The 19024-nt window shown below is 31.5% G+C and overlaps 2 protein-coding genes across 2 annotated transcripts in view; both read right to left on the bottom strand.

The window, feature by feature from the left end:
* LOC108687213 (acetylcholine receptor subunit alpha-L1-like) overlaps positions 1 to 3486 on the bottom strand; it is a 6325-nt gene extending 2839 nt beyond the window's left edge. The window contains exons 1-2 of the mRNA XM_018192869.1: positions 3359 to 3486; positions 124 to 211 (exon numbers count right to left, since the gene is read on the bottom strand). Of these exons, the coding sequence (XP_018048358.1) occupies positions 124 to 211; positions 3359 to 3486 (216 nt within the window). The remainder of the gene's footprint in view (positions 1 to 123; positions 212 to 3358) is intronic.
* Positions 3487 to 14376: 10890 nt separating this feature from the next.
* LOC108687212 (neuronal acetylcholine receptor subunit alpha-5-like) overlaps positions 14377 to 19024 on the bottom strand; it is an 11496-nt gene continuing 6848 nt past the window's right edge. The window contains exons 2-9 of the mRNA XM_018192868.1: positions 17732 to 17941; positions 17281 to 17468; positions 16949 to 16990; positions 16627 to 16736; positions 16306 to 16519; positions 15350 to 15527; positions 15134 to 15286; positions 14377 to 14705 (exon numbers count right to left, since the gene is read on the bottom strand). Of these exons, the coding sequence (XP_018048357.1) occupies positions 14377 to 14705; positions 15134 to 15286; positions 15350 to 15527; positions 16306 to 16519; positions 16627 to 16736; positions 16949 to 16990; positions 17281 to 17468; positions 17732 to 17792 (1275 nt within the window). The 5' untranslated portion in view covers positions 17793 to 17941. The remainder of the gene's footprint in view (positions 14706 to 15133; positions 15287 to 15349; positions 15528 to 16305; positions 16520 to 16626; positions 16737 to 16948; positions 16991 to 17280; positions 17469 to 17731; positions 17942 to 19024) is intronic.

Below are 19024 nucleotides of genomic sequence, written 5' to 3'. Positions count from 1 at the left end.
TAATATATTTTATTTAATATATTTTTTAATATATTAAATAAAATATATTTTTTGTGATTTTGAAATGCTTTTATAATAATATAAAGATTATTTTTAAATGATAGATAATATAGAATTAACTACCCATACAGCAGTCAGCATAGAATTTGTAACAAAATCTCTGCAATATTGCAGCAACTTTTGTACTTTGTGCTGTAGGGATGCTACATTACTGAATGTAGAAAAATATATGTAATAATAATAGTTGCTTTAAGCTAAATAAAGATTATTTAACGTACCAAATTGACCATGCCAAAGGATTACGAAAAATCCAAATACTTGTAGTATTCTCATCCTGATCGAAACGAGCCAACGGCTCTGATATAACTAATTCTCTTCGTTGTAGTAACGTAACAATTAGACGCCTCATGAAATTCGAAACTACTGATATATTGGACGCCCCCAGAGGTATAATCAACACTGTTAGAAATACTTCCTTTACATGTAAATGAAGTTTATGATTATGAACGAAATTAAAAATAATGAATGATTTAAAATTGATGACTGAAAATTAAGTTATAGTAATTACTTAAATGTAATGAATATGTACATTAAATTTTGTGAAAAGTACATTAAATTTCATGTACATGTACACAAATATATTTTTCAGTTATAAATATATTAAATTTAATGTAATGTCATGAAATTAAATTCAAATTGTGTAACTTAAAAGTAGAAGAAAGGAGATAAGATGACGAATAGTTAAAGTTTGTCGATTTTTTCTAATTTTTGTGAAGAGAAAAGAAACTGATTTATTTTTTTTTAAGTTCATTAGTCTTAATTATCATTTGTAAAATTATTTATGAAATTATTAAATAAATTACAATTCTTTAAAATTTAATTTTTTTAAGGACATATCAATTTCATCATCTTACTCCCATATGTGGGTAAAGATGACTTTTAGTAGTGAATAAGATGACGAAAAGTCACAATTTAAGTTAAAAATATACTTTTTATGAATAAAAAAAAATTTATTATGATAATGTTTATATTGTTTTAATATATTATAAGAAATTTTAGAGCAAAATATAAAACTTTTATATAATTTATGAAAATATAATTGTTGAAATGTTAACATTAACATAATTATATTAACATAATTATATTTTTGTATTATGTGTATTGTATGTAATAATTACATAATGAACTTATTAGTAAAATATATTTACTTACTACTGTGTGTAATAAAAATAAAATAAGATTTTAAAAAATTATTAAAAAACATTAGAACTAAATTTGGATATCACAATTATATCACATGAAATCTAATATCTTAATATCACACAGAAAAATGTTTATAATTAGTCTTATTTTTAAACAAGTAGATATTTTATATGAGATAAACATAAAAGTTATATTATTAATAAAATATAAATATTTTTGATTATGATATTATGAAGCTCAGCAAACGAAAATGAATTAAACTTTTTTTAATGCGAACTTTAAATTCATGAAAATGGATTGAATGGATTGAAATGGATTGAATACGAGCTGACACTAGTTTAATATTTGAAAAAAAAACATTCATATTTAAGTCAAATTTTATTCCTAAGATTTATAATAATTATACCTGAAATTAATTATTTAAAATTGGTATTAAAAAACGCACCTTAGTGGGATTCGAACCTGGGACTCGAACTCTAGATTTTGAATCTTCTACGTTACCCGCTATCACTTCAATTGGTAAATTTATTCAATTCAAAGCTAGTAACGAAATTATATAGATATAATAAAAATATCATCATTTAATAGATATAATATAATAGAAATAATAAAGTATAAACAATTTACATCACCATAAGACAACATTGAGTAAGTGTCGAATAATCTAATCTCGCTTGACTGATGTCCTGTGATTAGCCTAATATTCGGGCTGTGTTCGACTTGGTTTGTGAGCGTTCACATTGATGTGCGTTGACATCATTCATTTTACTTATAATCAAAGAGAAACAAAAGAACATAGCTCAATTATTTTTACGTTAATTTTTTTAACTTACAATTAGTTGAATTAAAAATGACAAAAAATTTTCTTTATAATTTTAAATTTAAATAGCATTTATGGTCTATTTAAAAAAATTTTTTTTATTCAATTAGATTGCTACATTTCATTTTCATTTTTAGAATATTGAATTGAGCAGTATTCACATCGCACAGAAATTGCTGATATTATTTTTTAATTTAACTAAATTAAAAAAACTGTACTTCCTATTCACAATTATGAATTCAGTAATATTCACGATGTACAGAAAATGCTAATATTAGATTGAAAGGCATAGAGATGCTCTATATAATTTTTATAAATGAATAAAAATGCATTCAGGATTAAAAAGGATTCATTTTAACATTCGTAAATCCGTATTTCTGAAAATCTGAATCTATTTCAATCTATTTTCGTTTGTTGGGAGATATTATAAAAAACTATGTAACATACAGGAAAACAATGTGTATATATTATATAATTCTTCTTTTCTTCATAGAAAGTCTATATTAGTCATATTGATTGTATTGTGGAAAGAAAGATTTGAACTATGAGATAATTTGAATCATCAAATTATTTATTATTTGAGTCACGTGTAAGTACATAATCTATAATCTGCCTCCATGACAGCGTCATCTTTCCTATACATTCGTCTTTTACTCACAGTTACCTTATATTTTTATTTGATTAATAAAATCATTGTGAAAAATAAAAAAATATTAATATGTTATTGTACTTTACGTACTTGAAGTACATGCGATACTAGCAAGCGTCAGTCGCTATTGTAATAAATATAATTAAATCAAACAATAGAAATTGCCGCTAGCAAGTCAACACGCGACAATTGGCCGAGTTATATATCTGCGAAATTCCATAATGAAAAAGCATATGAACATACAGAAGCTATAGCGTTCTAGTGCAGTACGAACGAATCCAATCGTGTATGCGTAAAGAGAGAACGCGAAAACTGTCGCTATTGTGATATTGTTCGGCATTAACAATTTTTGAACAATTCTGAGTTTTTTTGTGAAAATAATGTCACTTGACCGAATATTCTAGAACAGTGCTCGTTACTATAAATTATAGTACATGTAGTGACACCCTTTACCGCAAGACGTTACCTCTTTTTTTTCTTCTGCTTCTCAGCCTTTCGCAATCTATTCCTGGGCCACAGACTTTTTCCATTTCGCTCCATGTCTCCCTTTCCCGTGCGACCCGCATCCAATTTGACCCGCGTGCCTTCTAATGTCGTCGTGGCAGCGCGACTGCGGCTAGCCCAACTCCTCGTCGACGCCCTCGGTCTCCAACACAATAGACATTTATTCCACCTCTCATTCTTACATCTGGCCTGCCCATTTCCACTTCAGCGTCGCCACTTGTCCGACAACGTCGGAGACACCTGTCTTCGATCTTATGATATCTTTTCTCACTTTGTCTCTAAGATTGATCTCCAGCATTGATCTTTCCATTGCTCTTTGATATATCTTCACGAATTTGCCTTGCGCTGGATCAGCATTATAGTTTCAAGACGATATGTTGTCTATGGCAATACACACACTCTCATACACTTTTCGCTTAAGATTTTTGGGATTTTGGGATCTCTGATGATATATCTCAGATTGCCCAACTCAAACCGTCTCGTCTCGCAATCTCCGTTGTCTGGTTTTACTTACCTAGTTTAATAGTGGCCCAAGTACATATCCTTCTACGTTTTGAATGATTACTTTATCAATAGTCAATTTTATATTATTTATGGACATGATCTTAATTTTTTGTAGATTCATACTTAGGCCCACCTGTCTGGATGCACAATTTAGCTCTTGTAACATCTCTTCTAGCTCTGCAGTTACTAAAGACTATAATGTCGTTTGCGAAGCGCTGACTCAGATATGTTCCGCAACTATTTTTCTCTCCTAAGGAAAATGTCCTTTGAAAATGTATTCTAATACCAGAGTGAATAATTTTAGGGAAACCCTATCTAATTCCTCTTTTCACCTGAATTTTTTCGATACACATGTCATCGTTGATTCGAGAGTGGCTTGTCTATAGATGTATTTTATAAAGTTCAAATACCTTGAGTCAATTCTCACTAGATCCATTACCTCCAGAATCAAATCTCCATTGAGTCGAATGCTTTCTGGTAGTCCACGAATGCCATATTAAGAGAGATATTATATTCCGTGCATTTCTCTACCAGCATGCGTATAACTTAGAGATGATCGATGGTACTATTAACCCTTCCTAAATCCAGTCTATTCAATTGGTTGGAAGAAATTTGTTGGTGAGATGGTTTGTAACATTTTTGTCAGCACTTTATAAAGATGTAAACTGATGATTAAGTAAACTGATCGGCCTGTAATTTGCAATGTTGGCTGGGTCTCCCTTCTTAAATAAAAGAATGACCTCGGCGTTTTGCCAAGCCTCTGGGATTTTTTCTTCCTCCAAGCATTTATTGAACAGTGCACACAGTGCGACTTCTAGTCCAGTTCCTCCTGCTTTCAGCATTTCCCCTATTATTTGGTTCGGACACAGGCTTTTACAGCTTTTTAATTCCTTCAGCGTTGCTCTGAATTCAGCTCTCGATACTTCCCGAATCTCCTCCGAACTCACATTTCTGATTTAGTGTTTCTTGTTAAGGTAACAGTTTAGGAATTGATTCTTTGTACAATTCTTTGTAGAAAGTCTTGTGGCGGACAATAGTCATCACATCGTTTCTCTCATGCACAATCTCACCATCGATGTTTTTCATGCAGTTGATTCTCGCTCTTCCCCTGGAAGAGCTAATTTTGATCTGAAGGATTTATATTGTCTTAGATTATTCGCTCTATTTCCCGCGTTTATTTGCTCTTATGTCTTTTCGGATTGTCTTCCTTATTTCTTTGTTGAGTTGCATATATCTTATAGCCTCTATTGGTGTTCCTTCTTTTTTCAATGAGTCTCTCTGTAGCCGGTGTGATCTTAAAGATCTTTATTTTTGAGTGCGCATGTTTGTTTTTTTTTACTGCAGATTTAATGCGGTTGGTGATTTTTAAGTTTAGTGCATTTAGTTCCAAACGGCCGAGCTCGCACGCTGAGCCCAGATTTCTCCCCCAGATGGTTCTGGTATTTCCGCTCTTCGGTTTTCAAACTTTCTCTGCATGGTTATAGATATCAACATCAATTTTTTTCTTTCGAGCCTTGTATCAATCCAAAAATACGCTCTTACCAGCCGGTGATCGCTACCGGTGTCAAAGCGATATAAGACGGAGATGTCGGTACATATATTTTTGTTTGAACTAAAGATGTAACTTATTTCATTTTTTATTGTGACATCTAGATTTCTCCAGGTCCATTTTTTTCTGTGGCTTTTTCTGAAAAAAAGTATTCATGCAATGTATTCTCTCCCTACCGAGAAAGTCCATCAACATTTGACCTCTATTGTCCCTTGTGCCTAAACCGAACACTTCGATGTTTGTGTTGATTTTAACATTAAAATCCCTCATCATTATAGTGAAGTATTCCTTCTGATCTCGCCTCTATGAAGCCTTCATAAAACCGCTTTATGTCTTCATTTTGGGAAGTGTTAATGGGAGCATATGTTTGGATGACTTGCAAGCTGTATCTTTAGTTCAGTCTCGGCAACACATAGACGACGCGATTAGACACCGCCCTCGATTTGATGACTAAGTGTTTAGAATTTTATTTGGAGACTAAGTTTTATTTTTTTATGTATCAAGAGTATCCCTCCGCCCAAGTGCGACTCATCTGAGTTTTTCTGGAATAACAAGTGCCCAGATCTTAGCGACGTGGTTTCCTTGCCCGCTAGTCGTGTCTCACTAACTCCCAAGATGTCCCATTTGATATTTCCTAACTCTGTTTCAAGATTTGTTAGATATTCTACGCGTTTCATTGTGTGTATGTTGCTATGTAAAATGTCTTTGGTTTTTATCTTCTATTTATGTTTCCTGAAATCGAATTTTTGCCTCCATCAAAATCCTCGAGGTAGACTAACGAATCAGTGCGAAATTTTGAGTTATCTATTTTACTCGCCTGAGGTAATCTTTTGGAATTCGACTTTTTATGAATTTGGAAGGGTTTGATAAATAAAACGCCGCGCTTATCAGATGTATTGGCGAGTATCTTGGTCCACGAGATCTATTTTATTTCACCCCTACTCTTCAAGTAAACTTGATGAGCACCAGGGAGACATGCCCAGTTGGAGTTTTAAGTTCCCCGCTGGCATGTAGGGGAAGCCAGACAAAATGGATACCCTGAATAAAGCGAGTTCCTTTTATTTTCTATCTGAGATTGCGTTATGAACAGTTGAAGGATTGATCGACCAGCGACGCTATGAAAGTACGAAACAACATATCACCTTGATCAAAAATTTCCACCAGGTAATGCTCTGAGTCAACTGATTTGAGTTCTGTGTTTTTGGTTGCCACATCTATCATTGACATTCCCACCAAATTTTATCACCATAGCTTGACATTTGTAAAAGTTACGCCGTCTTGAGTACATCTACCTCTGCACGTATTTTCGATTTTTTACAGTTTTAAAAAGGAGTTGAATTTGCAACAACGAGTTTGTATTAAATTTTGCGTTAAAAATGGATTCAATGGTGTGAAAACTTTGAAAATGTTGGAAAACTGTTTCGGCAGTGATACTCTAAAGAAAACAGCCGTTTATGAGTGGCTTGAAAAAACCATTACGGGAAACGCGTTTTAACAGTCGAAAGGAATGAAAAGTAATGAAAAAATCGAAGACAACTCTGATGGCTATACCGACAATAGAGTTCCAGAAATGTTTCGAGAGCTGGATCAAGTGCTGGCATAAGTGCGTTGCAGTCGATGGGGAGTACTTTGAAGGGGACAATATCACTTTTGATGAATAAAACTTGTATTTTGAATTTTCTGAATGAATTCCGGGAACTTTTTGATCAAGATAGTATGATTGCGTTTGTATTTAATAGAAACGTATTGAGTATTTTCTTGCGATTTTTCCTTAAGTAGGTAGCTTAATTATTATCTGTAATTGTTTCTTAGTGTGAATGATTTTTTATAAGAATTCTGTGTCTTTAAACGTGTATTCGATATACGAGGTTAAAATTTTTCACTTGGCTTCAACTTTATTCTAACCTTTCTAAATTCACGCTAGGTAGGTTCTTTGGGCAAAGCGGGTGGGGGCAAAGCGAATGATCCATCCTCTTTTCTCAGTATGATTACAATGAAAATACTGGGAATGTGGAGGGACGACCTTTCAAGAGGCACGAGTTTGTTTTTATCTTATATCTCATTTTGGTTTATTTTTTGCTACAATGATGATTTGTTTATGATTGATCCAGTGTAGTCATTGCACTAAATGGGCTCATGAAGATTGCATTACATATAGAGGATTTAGTAGATATTTTTGTGACGATTGCCAAGACTGATTCTAATTTTTAAAATTTCATTTGCATTGCTTGAGTGATCTATTTGCTTTGCCCAGAGGAGTCAGGCAAAACGGATAGTTTCTCTTTTTTTATGTTTTAATTAAAACGACATATTAATGTTTAAGTTTTTTAATTTTTTAAATTTTATTTCAAAATTAAGATCTTTAAGAGATTTATGAGATTAAAAATGGTTTCTGATCTCAATTTTAATTGTGTCATTTTTTTCTTCTCAACCTTAACACGTCCGCGCTGCCTGAGCTTCTTCTACCTCTTTAGTTTACATAAACGGATTCTCGCAGGACTCGTCGCGCTTATCTTAAACTCGGCAATCTTAAATTTTGGTTCGCGGAATAACTTCTGTAGAAGAACTTAGATTATTTCCGAGCAAACAATAAGTACTTAGTAATTCTCCGCTGTTTCCAAAAATTTACTTAGCGAAACACTAAGTAAATTTTTGTAAATCGAATTTTGTAAATCGAACGAAAATCTTATTTGAGACTTTCGATCGAATAAAATTGCTCGAACATAAATTTTTCTTATAAAGTTCTCTCTGAATTTTTATAATAAATTAGAATTTTTATAATAAATCAGAATTTTCTAATTTTTAAATATAAAATCTTCTAAATTCATTCATTCAGATGATCGAAATTATACGAACCAATTTCCAAATATTTTAAGGGTGACGTTTCATTAAAGGAGTCATATCTCCTATCAAATTTTTAATAGGGCAGTCATACTTATTCTACGAGCAGCATTGCCTTAAATCCCGTATGCTCTCAGGAATCAGGTGCTTCTTACAATTAGAGGCTGATTATTTTCACTTCTCTTTTAGTGCAGCGCGCTTCAACTGAGAGGCTGCACGCCTATGTACATCCAACCCAAAAGTAAAAACTTTCTTTAAGGTCTTAACTGATCAACCACGTTAGACAATAATTAAAATTCGCCAATTAAATCGAGGTGACATTCTTCTCCTGTAGATGAGCAAAAGGGAAAAAAAAGATCGTCGTTAAATCCAACTTAAACTCCTAAAAAAAGGCTTAATATCAAAATGGAGAATTTGATTCCTCGAAGTACTGAAGTCTCCTTCTCGGGAGGCTTCAGGAGCGGCTGAGTCATCTCCAACATCATGGACTCTTCATTCATCGATCCCGAGGGACGTGTCACGGCTGCCATTTCTTCTTTCCACCGAGCATGAAAAATCGAGGTCTACCTTGATGATAAGACGAAAGAAATCAGACGCAGAAAGTCCGTATATTACAAACATCATGAATTGTAATATAAAAATAAAAGTCATTAAATGTTATTTAATATCTAGTTTTAATCTCTCTTGCCCTTCTTTTCCTTTCATTATAAGACTCTAGTGATGAAATATACACTTAGCAATAAGAGTTGCTTCTAGTCTTATAGTTGTATGGAAGGCGCTTACTCTGACAGAGGAAAGGATTCCGAAAGGATTAAGAAGTTCGCAATAATTTAAAGATAAAATTTCTATTAATTAATTGTCAATCAAGGTAACTTCATGTTTATTATTGTAAAAATTATTGGGAATACAAATAAGTTTCCGCCGTTTGCAAAAGACAGCGCCACTAATAAATTATAGTTAAAATTGTTTGATATAAAACGACACTGCACTTACATTAGGAGTGACTCAACAAACAATTTCATATCGTTTGAAATCATTGGGAATGATTCAAAAGCAAGGGAATTGGGTTCCATATGAACTGAAGCCGAGAAACACCGATTTTTGAACACCTATTTTTCACATATGAAATGCTACTTGCCAGGCATAAAGAGTTTTTTGCATCGTATAGTCACTGGTGATGAAACATGGATCCACTACGATAACCCAAAAAAGAGGAAATCATGGCCATGCTTCAACATCGACAGCCAAGCCGAAAAACTCATGTTATCTATTTGGTGGGATCAGCTTGGTGTCATGTATTATGAGCTGCTCAAACCGAACGAGATCATTATTGGGGTTCTCTATCGAACACAATTGAGTCGAGCACTCAAGGAAAAATGCGCTCACTACTTCTCCAGGCATGACAAAATTATTCTCCTGCATGATAATGTTCGACCACATGTTGCGGCGACGGTCAAAACCTACTTAGAAACACTCAAATGGGAAGTTCTACCCCACGCGCCATATTCTCCAGACATTGCTCCTTTCGACTACCATTTGTTCCGATCGATGACGCATGGCCTGTCTGAGCAGCACTTCACATCATGTGAAGATACCAAAAATTATATCGATGATTGGATAGTCTCAAAAGATGAAGCGTTCTTCCGATACGATATCCACATGTTATCAGAAAGATGGGAAAAAGTAGTGGCTAGCGATGGCCATTACTTTGAATAAAACATTATATACCGTTCTTTCACAATAAATGCTTAATTTTTTATAAAAAACAGCGGAAACTTATTTTTACTCCCAATACATTTGGAGCATGTTATGTCTCAAAATAAGATTTATTGTATTCAAATAAAGTTTATTGTGTATCAATACAAAGTTTCCTGCTGCCGTTACAAGTGCATGAACTTTAGATGTTATTCCCCCGTCAGTTACTCAGATTCGCAATAATGCTAAATGGTCAACGCTAATACGCTATTCCTCCTCTCCCAGTTGAGGACGTAATCTTCCAAATAACAGAGTAGATGTTTTCTTGCTGCAATCTTCCTGAAGAAAGACTCCGCGCGGTCTTCCTCATCGACTGGAGCCTCGTTGATGTTTCAGATAAAGCCCGGTTCATCAAGATATCATGTTGAAAAGGAGGAGGAGGGGAGAGAAAGAAAAGAAGGCTCTGTTTCTTCGATAGTTTTTCTTCGAACTTAATCGATATGCCGTTTGTAAATCTTTCTTTCCTGGACAGGCGATATGTGACTGAACCTAAACGTTGCAGGACGATTTCTGCCTTCCATTTAGGGCCCGATCGGAAATTTTTCACCCAAATTTTGCTGTAAATTGATTTGGAGTAAATTGATGGGTACGAGTGTTCCCGCATTTCTAGTTGAATTGCTTGATTCGTATATCTATACGATAGATATACGGTCGGAAACATGAAATCCAGCCCAGTCTTTAATTTTCTTTGATAAAGAAGTTCTGCTAAGGTGATTCTTGTAACAGAAGATGGTGTATGATTCGAGAAGAGGAATCTTGTGACTTTTAAATGGATATTGCCTCTCCCTAGCTTTGAAAGCATTTTCCTGACTTCTTTGATCATTCGTTATGCTTGGCCGTTAGAAGCTGGATGATAGCAGTGAGTGTCGTTCTTGATTGTGAAGTTTTTAAAGTCTGTGGACATATGCCCCTGAAAGGATCCGGCAAAATCTATGTGAACGCAGTTCCATGAAAACGAATGTCATTCCCATGAGTGTCTTGGAGTGCGCGTGAAATTTTGTTGCTATAACTGACAACTTATACATGCTTTTGATATTTTTTCGATATCGGCATCCATCTTTGGCCACCACATATAACTACGAGCTAACATTTTCATCTTCATTATTCCGACATGTGATCTGTGCAATAAAGAAAGAGCTTGTTGACGTGAACTACTCTGGTCCCCTAAAGGATGCAGTCTTTGTATACATGATTCGTTCCCTCTGGTTTTAGTGCTTCTTCTACTTTTCTCGGCCAGCAGGATTGAATAAATTTCTTGACTTTATCCAAAGTTTGGATCTTTGTCTGTTAAATGCGTGATAACGTCTGCCTTCAAGGGAATTTTTGACAAAAGTTCTATCATTAGCACATTATTTATCGCTGATTCTGGTGCATTCGTCTTCCTCAGTGGAAATCTTGGGGCATGGACATGCTCATTTGTCTCTTAAGTTTGTATCAAGATCGTAGTTGCTCATAAAAAGTGCTCATCACCAGGCATGGAGAGTTATGACTCATCGGTGTCTTTTCTTCTAACAATCCTAGCAAAGATTTATGATCCGTTTCGATGACGAATGGCCTAGCGTATAAGTAATTATGAAATTTCTTGATCCTTGTAACAATGACTAATGCTTCCTTATCCAACTGTGAATAATTCCACTCTGCCACAGAAAGAATCTTGGAGTGGTATACTATAGGTTTAATTGAGCCTTTCACCTCGTATCAGAACTACGCCTATTCCCCAAGGTGATGTATCGCATGACAATATTAATTTCTTATTGTTATCGTAGTGTGTTAGAAGCATCGGATAGCAGCTCTTTGAAAGTTTTTTCGTGCACCTTGTGCCATGGTGTATCTTTGTCCAGAAGTCGGTGAAGCGGTTTGGCCATCATAACTTTGTTTTTCAGGAAAGAATGATAAAAATTTATTAAACCTAAAAATGACTAGAGTTCTTGTTTTAACGTTGATTTCGGGGCCTATTGGATATCTCTCACTTTCTTCTTAGAAGTTGTATTTTTTAATTGTTGATGTAATTTTCCAAAAAATCTATTGATTTAATTCCAATAATACATTTATCTGTTTTTAAGCCCATTGTTTCTAAAATCTTAAAACCTTAAAACTTTTCGAATTCGATTGTAGAGTTCTTGTTCTGAAGACGCACCAATCAATACGTCGTCATAATATAGAAGTATTCCTGAACTGAAGTTAGGATGGGTCGACTAATTTCTGGAATTGGTGCTGTACTTATATCGAATTGCAGTCTGTTTACTTTGAAGATTCCCTTGTGAGTCTATCGCTGAGTCTTTGCCATTCCTTCGTCCACTGGTAGTTGCAAATGGCTTGTGCCATATTTAGTTTAGCAAAAATTTGTAATCCGTTAAGCGACACTAACAATATATGTTTTAACATAATAAGATTGGTGACAGCAGTAGAGTTGAATGAAAGTTACGATTATCAAATCTAAACAATTTTTTGAATAATAATTAAATTTGGCAACCGCAACATAAACTCTCGTGGTTGTCAAAGGCTCAAAGGCTAAGGCTCACTCCACGCACTTCCCTTTCACGTATTTCCTTAAGTCCTATTCTCGGACGTGACATTAACATAAAATTTTTCTTTTGCTTGAGTATAATTCTCGATTATATTTTGAAATTAGTTAAATGATATTGTACAAGTTATAAAAACGTAACATTATAATAAATATATACAAATAACGCGATTCATATTCTCATATAAATGATTTTCTTCATTTTTTCATGCAGTTTATGTAATTAAAATGAATTTAATTCGCTTCTTGTTTTTATCCTTCGTTATGTGCGTACAAAAATCCAACGTAACTTTATGATCTTTTGCCAAAAATAATAATAAGTCGATAATAGAAGATATATTTTCTTTCTTATTATCATAATCTATGAGCTATTCGATTTATGTTTTTCAAATATTATAATACATATTTCATATAGAAATTATATAAGAGATTCATCTCTTCTATCTGTTCTAAATGTTTTCTTTGTTTCGCAATATAACGAACTGATATTCGATTTTCATTCTTAAAAATAAACCGATTATACAATAATAATAGATAATTTTGTATATTATATTTTAAAATATATCTTTCCTCTTACATCCAGCAAACAAGAACAGATTAAATGGATTAAAATTTTTTTCTATCCGAATGCGTATTTTAAATAGTGAATATTTTTTTTGGATTTAATTGGATTCAATTGGATGCAAATCGATTGAAAAACTGTATTTCCTATTAAAATTTTGAACAGTATTCACAATTGTGTGCACAGAAAAAATTAATATTATTTTTAGATTGAAAAGCATAGAGATATGCTACATGCAATTCCTATAAATGAATAAAAATACATTCAGAATTGAAAAACATTCATTTTAATTTCGTGAATCAATATTTCTGAAAATCTGAATCCATTTCAATTCATTTCAATCTATTTTTGTTTGCTGGGCAGGTTGGAGGACAAAGTTGGAGGACTCAGTATTTTCTCCGTGTAAAAATCTAATAACGATGAAGTTAACTACTATTTGTCGCCAATTTAATTGAAAATGAACTGCAGTCTGTTCGTCGCGTCGCACGTTTATTTCGGGAGTGCTGTTCAAATAATAATTAGTTCGCCCGCGATTAATGATTATGCGCAAATGTGCGAAGTGACAACCTAGTTCTGAGGGAAGGAGAAGGTCTGGGAAAGACATTAGGCATCGATAGAGCATAGTGTGTGGTAAATATTATTTTTTACTTGAATAAAATTAATCTTTTTCTTGTTTATTTTTTAATTATTTTATTTTATAATAATTTAAAAATAATAATTAGAAAAAAGAATTACTTTAAATTGTTTTGAAGTTTTATAAAAACTTATGTTTTTATTTGTTGATTGTTTTAAGATAAGATTTTTAGGAAATATGTAATTATTTTCATGAATATCTGTAATTAAATAATAAATAAAATAAAAATGATGTTTATAAAAATTATGTTTTAAAAATTACATGATTATTTTATAGAAAACTTTGCATGCATTTAATAATTTTTTTTGTATTGTGCAATGATTGTTTTTCTGTCGGTTTAATTTGAATTTTATATTTATTTGTTACAGAATTATCGTAGATACATTGCAGGTACAATTCCACTGTTGCGCATCAAATTGATGAATGATGAATTAATGTTTTTATTGAGATAACGGAGATGTGATAATTTCATTATTATATCATATATCTAGATGCAATATTAATTTAATGACAATATATAAGAGTAGTATAACATTCCGTTACTTTAAAATAAATAAGTTTGAACAGATTAAGATGTACTTAATTCTTAAGACTTAATCTCTATTTTGTGAATTAATCTCTATTTGAATAAATACAAATTAAACAAACAAAAATTATTCGATGTTAACAATCTTCGCTATAGATTTAAATTTTTCTGGATAAAAAATAATTAAGGTAATAACATAAGAGATACATGCATCAAAATGATATTTAAATGGAGAGTATTCCATTTATAGAAGATATAACAAACACTATGGCAAATATTCTAACGTTAATATTCTTTCTGACAAATTAATAAGGTAGTAAAATAATCAAAATAATTATATAAATAAAAATCAAACAAAAGAAAAATAACCAGTCAATAATAGTAGCAAAATATTTCCAGGACGATTCTTTTAGGCTTATTTCAGATTCTGAACTTCCTTCAGTCTCTACATCTTTGTCTGCAATTTTGTTGTTTTTGAGAATCAAAAAACGTCCAACCTTGTTGCTTAAAACAAATGTCGTAGTGAACAAGATCCAATTTGGGGTCTGTGTGCTCATATTTTCCAGTTTGCGTAACATCGCCGTCAGTATCATCACGAATGTTGCCAACGCTAAGGATTCCCGATAAAATAATACTGCAAGATGAAACATAAAATATATAAATTTGTTAATAATTTACTCATTTGTTAAATAAAATTTATTGTATAATTGAAACTATGTCTTTTATGATCGGTTTTAATACTAACTAATGCTTATTTTTCGGCATTTACGATATATTGTAAATTTTTGAATATAATTTTAATTCTAATTAATATATACTATATATACTGTAATCTTATACTTTATATTTTCTTCAACAAATTAAATCGAAAAATATTTTAGATTATAGTAATCCATTATTTTGAGCATACAATTAATCAGAAAATTAAAAATCATTTGAGTTCTAATTAATCTAATGTTGTTATGAAAAAAGTTTGTTGAAATTATAAATTAGAGAACATATATTCTTTATATATTTTATATTTTGATGTTATTATATTTTGATAATGTTTTTGATACTTACATATATTTGGGGGATTAACACGATTGAATGGTAGAATCCAAAATAAAAAAAATATACAGAGCAAATGACAAATAAAATTTGCACTTGCCACCATCATTCGTTCAACGGATTTTAAATCGAGGCAGAGTACTATTAAAGTGAGTAGCATTAAAGCTGAAAAGAAATATATCATGCTTAATATTAATTATTCCCTGCTCTTTGTGAGCAATTACTCACCGATAGCCGGTACAATAACAGTCAAGTAATGTTTGCCATGATGGCGCGTCAATAAGAAATTATAATTGATCCTTGGGAATGTATCGTTCGGACAGCATTTAAATTTTGTGGCTTCCCTCATCGAACTTGTGAATTTGAAATCCCACTTCGTATCATTTGTGTAGTCGCTCATAGAAATCTGCAAAGAATATTATTTTTTTACAATAAAAATATTTGCAATCAATAATGGATGCGATTAAATATTTTATTCCTTTTTTTTTAATAAAATAGTAATCTTTTCTATGTAGATAAGTACTGTACAAAAGATAAAAATACTAAAAACGCGGTTATAAAAGTACTTCTTATTAATATTGTATTAAATACAACTTAACTATTGAGATTTTTGCAGAGTAATAGTTTCTTCATAATTTTATTAAATTAATATTTGCATACAGAGAAAATATTATTTGGAGGAGATAAGAATAATTAACAGTCACTATTAATGTAATGATAATGCAGTGATAATAATAATATTGTAGAGTTCGACCGAAATTTTTGCCGAAACTGAATCACTCGGCTATATGTTAATTTCAATCGAAATTGAAACCAAAATTAAAATAAAGGAATCCTATAAAGGCCATATGTATAGACAGCCCTTATATCATCTATTTTTTCTTCATAAATATCATAATTTATTGATAATAATTAAATTTCGGCCGAAATCGAAAACCAAAATTTCCGTTGTGTATCAATTTTGGATAAAGAATATAAATACTTCTTCTTCATAAACATCATAATTTAATTATTGAAAAAAATAATTACAATATTAAAATTAATATTTATAAAGAAGAGCTATATATGATTTCAATCAAAACACGTAGGTAATGAGTGTTCGTTTTCAGTTTCGATAAAATTTTCGGTCAAAATTACAAATAATTAAAGACTTAAATTAAATGATTTTTAACTAAAACACACACCCCATTTCCATCTATCAACAAATCGACTTCTTCTCCTGTATGCATCCACAAAAGAAATGTGACGCGACATTGATGTTTATCATAAGGCCAATAAGTATAATCGGGATTACATTTGGAAATAAATTTCACCGCAGGTACGCAACTTACAGAGCCCGAGTTAAAGAGCAAGCATTCTGTTACAGGTAGCTTATATTGGTCACTCGACATTTCACCGCTAAAACAATCGAAAAAACTGATTAAAGATTTTAAAATATGATGTAGAATTAAGTGCCTTTAATGATCTATAGAAAGGACAGAATTAATTTTCAAAAATTAATTTACGAATCATTGACGTATAGACTGGGCATCCAGATTCGCCAGCTTTTCATATGAATAAAAGTAATCCCGTCATAATCGCTCGGTGTCCAAGTAAGTTGTGAGTCCATCCAAGCCTGTGAAATATTGTATTAAAATATCAATTATTTTACTGTGTTAGAACAAAGATGAAACATAAAGTCTGTTTTTTTTAGCTGAACATTTGCATCAAGTTACCTTTCTTCCTTTTCTCTTCAGAAGGAAAGAAGAGGAAGAAAGATAAACTGATGCAAAAATTCAGTCAAAAAGAATAGGCCTAAAATGTCAAAAAAAAAAATAGTATACTCACAAGTGACATCCAGCTGTGCAAAGATAGTTTACCTTCTCCTTGCTGTAAATAATTACATTATTTAATTATTTTTAAACATCGCAATATATTAAGTAGCTATTAAATATTATATTAGAGAGAAAATGAATGTTTTATCGAAATTTACATTTTACGTGACAATAGAAAATTTTTTTTGTTAACAAATATGTTTAACATCAAGAAGTAAAAGTAAAATTTACAAAGTTTTTATAAATTGTATATTTAGAAGACTTTCAGCTTATAATTTTTATTCCATTTTTTTTAATTAATTTGTTAATTTATATATTGTAACCTCTTCATAACTATATACTTACGAAATTTATTAACTTTGGCATTAAATGCATAGTGACATTAGTTGTTTTAGGATAATTCGGATGAACAGTATTATCATAATCGCAAAAGAGATGATTTTTAAGGCGCATTAATGGTGAAGACTGTTCCAATTTCTTGCATTTCCATGTATTCACGTTATTTATTAAATTGATCGACAAAGCAAAAGCATCTATGAAAACATTAGAGATACTTACTAATTTAAAATTTACAAATATGTATATCTAACAAAAAAATAATATTTGAATTAAATAAAATTATGTAATTTAAATATTATTTTTTACTAAAATGATTTGAAACAATGAATGAGACGATAGAATTGTAATATTAAAATTATTTTTAAAATATGTAAACAATAACGTAAACATTATTAAACTTAAAAATACGTAATTGCGCAAATAGTTCTATCTTAATTTAGTTTATTGTCTTACGTACAAGATTGATCGTAACTGATGCAAAGGATACCGAAGAATCCGAACACGTTGAATATTCTCATATTGATTGTTTCAAATCAACGTCTCCGATTGAACTAATTCTGTTCATTATAGTATCAAATTAATTATCAAACAGTTTGTGAAATTTGACGCTATATTGATATGCCAAACGCCCCCAAGGTGAACATCGATTTATAAGTTTTATAACAACCTACAATCAAAGATTTATATAATATGAAATTCGAAATTTTCAATTCTTTAAAATTCTTTTGTAAATTGCCGTATTAATTAATAAAAATATCTTGAGTTTAAAAGTGCCATGAAATACGGGAATATTTTGAAATGATATAATATATAATATTTTGTGACAAAATTTTTCTGCTATTATACTGCTGTATGAAATTTACTTATCTTTAAAACCGAGATTAGTTTCCTCTGTACCCAAGTAGAATAACAATAAAATGTTTAGGAATGGTTCTTTTTGTTTTAAAATCATTTGAGGCAATTTTAAAAACGTTTTTTAGGAACCAGTTAAATAATTATGTTGTGCAAACGTTTATAAAATCGTTGTTTTTTAAGATAAAATATAAATGAAAAGATAAAATATAAATGAATGGTGAAGGAATCATTTTAATGAAATGAAGACATAAATTTGTCAAGTTACAATGTCTGATTGTGTAGCAGATTATTGCACAAACTTATCGGTTTTGTCTTTTTCGCACTCTGTCCGTATAGTTAGCTCTTACTTGAGATATTTTATGGCCACTATTTCATTTGTGCGGTTTTACCGTGCATCAAATGTGTGCAGGACAGAGAGATCCTCTATCTTATATAGCCAATCAAGTTTGAAAAATTTGTTGTATGACAAAAATGCATGAAATATTAGGTGTACAACTTTGATTCCGCCGTTTTCTTATAGATGACTTTAGTGGTAATTGGTGGTCAAAATAAATAGATCATAGACGTCATATAATAAACTTGGGCATCTGTCAACATAATCCCATAGAAACATTAGTCGATTTGTGTCTGCATCATAAAGTTATTCTCGATTGAAAATGTCAGTTTACGAGCCAAATTCTCGTCATTTGCGGGAGGTTTTAATTTTTTGCTTCAATATGAAGAAATCTACGGCTGAGGCTCATCGAATGCTCTCAAATATGGTGAGGCCGCTATTAGTGAAAGAACGTGTCGTGAATGGTTTCAACGCTTCAAGAACGGTGATTTTGACGCCCAAGGTCATGCTCTGTATTTGGTGGGACCAGCTCGGCGTAGTATATTATGAACTGTTAAAACC

This window comes from Atta colombica, unplaced genomic scaffold, assembly GCF_001594045.1.
Source record: "Atta colombica isolate Treedump-2 unplaced genomic scaffold, Acol1.0 scaffold202, whole genome shotgun sequence".
Classification (NCBI taxonomy): domain Eukaryota; kingdom Metazoa; phylum Arthropoda; class Insecta; order Hymenoptera; family Formicidae; genus Atta; species Atta colombica.
Note: the sequence above shows the minus strand (reverse complement) of the source record. Positions and strands in the feature narration are given on the sequence as shown.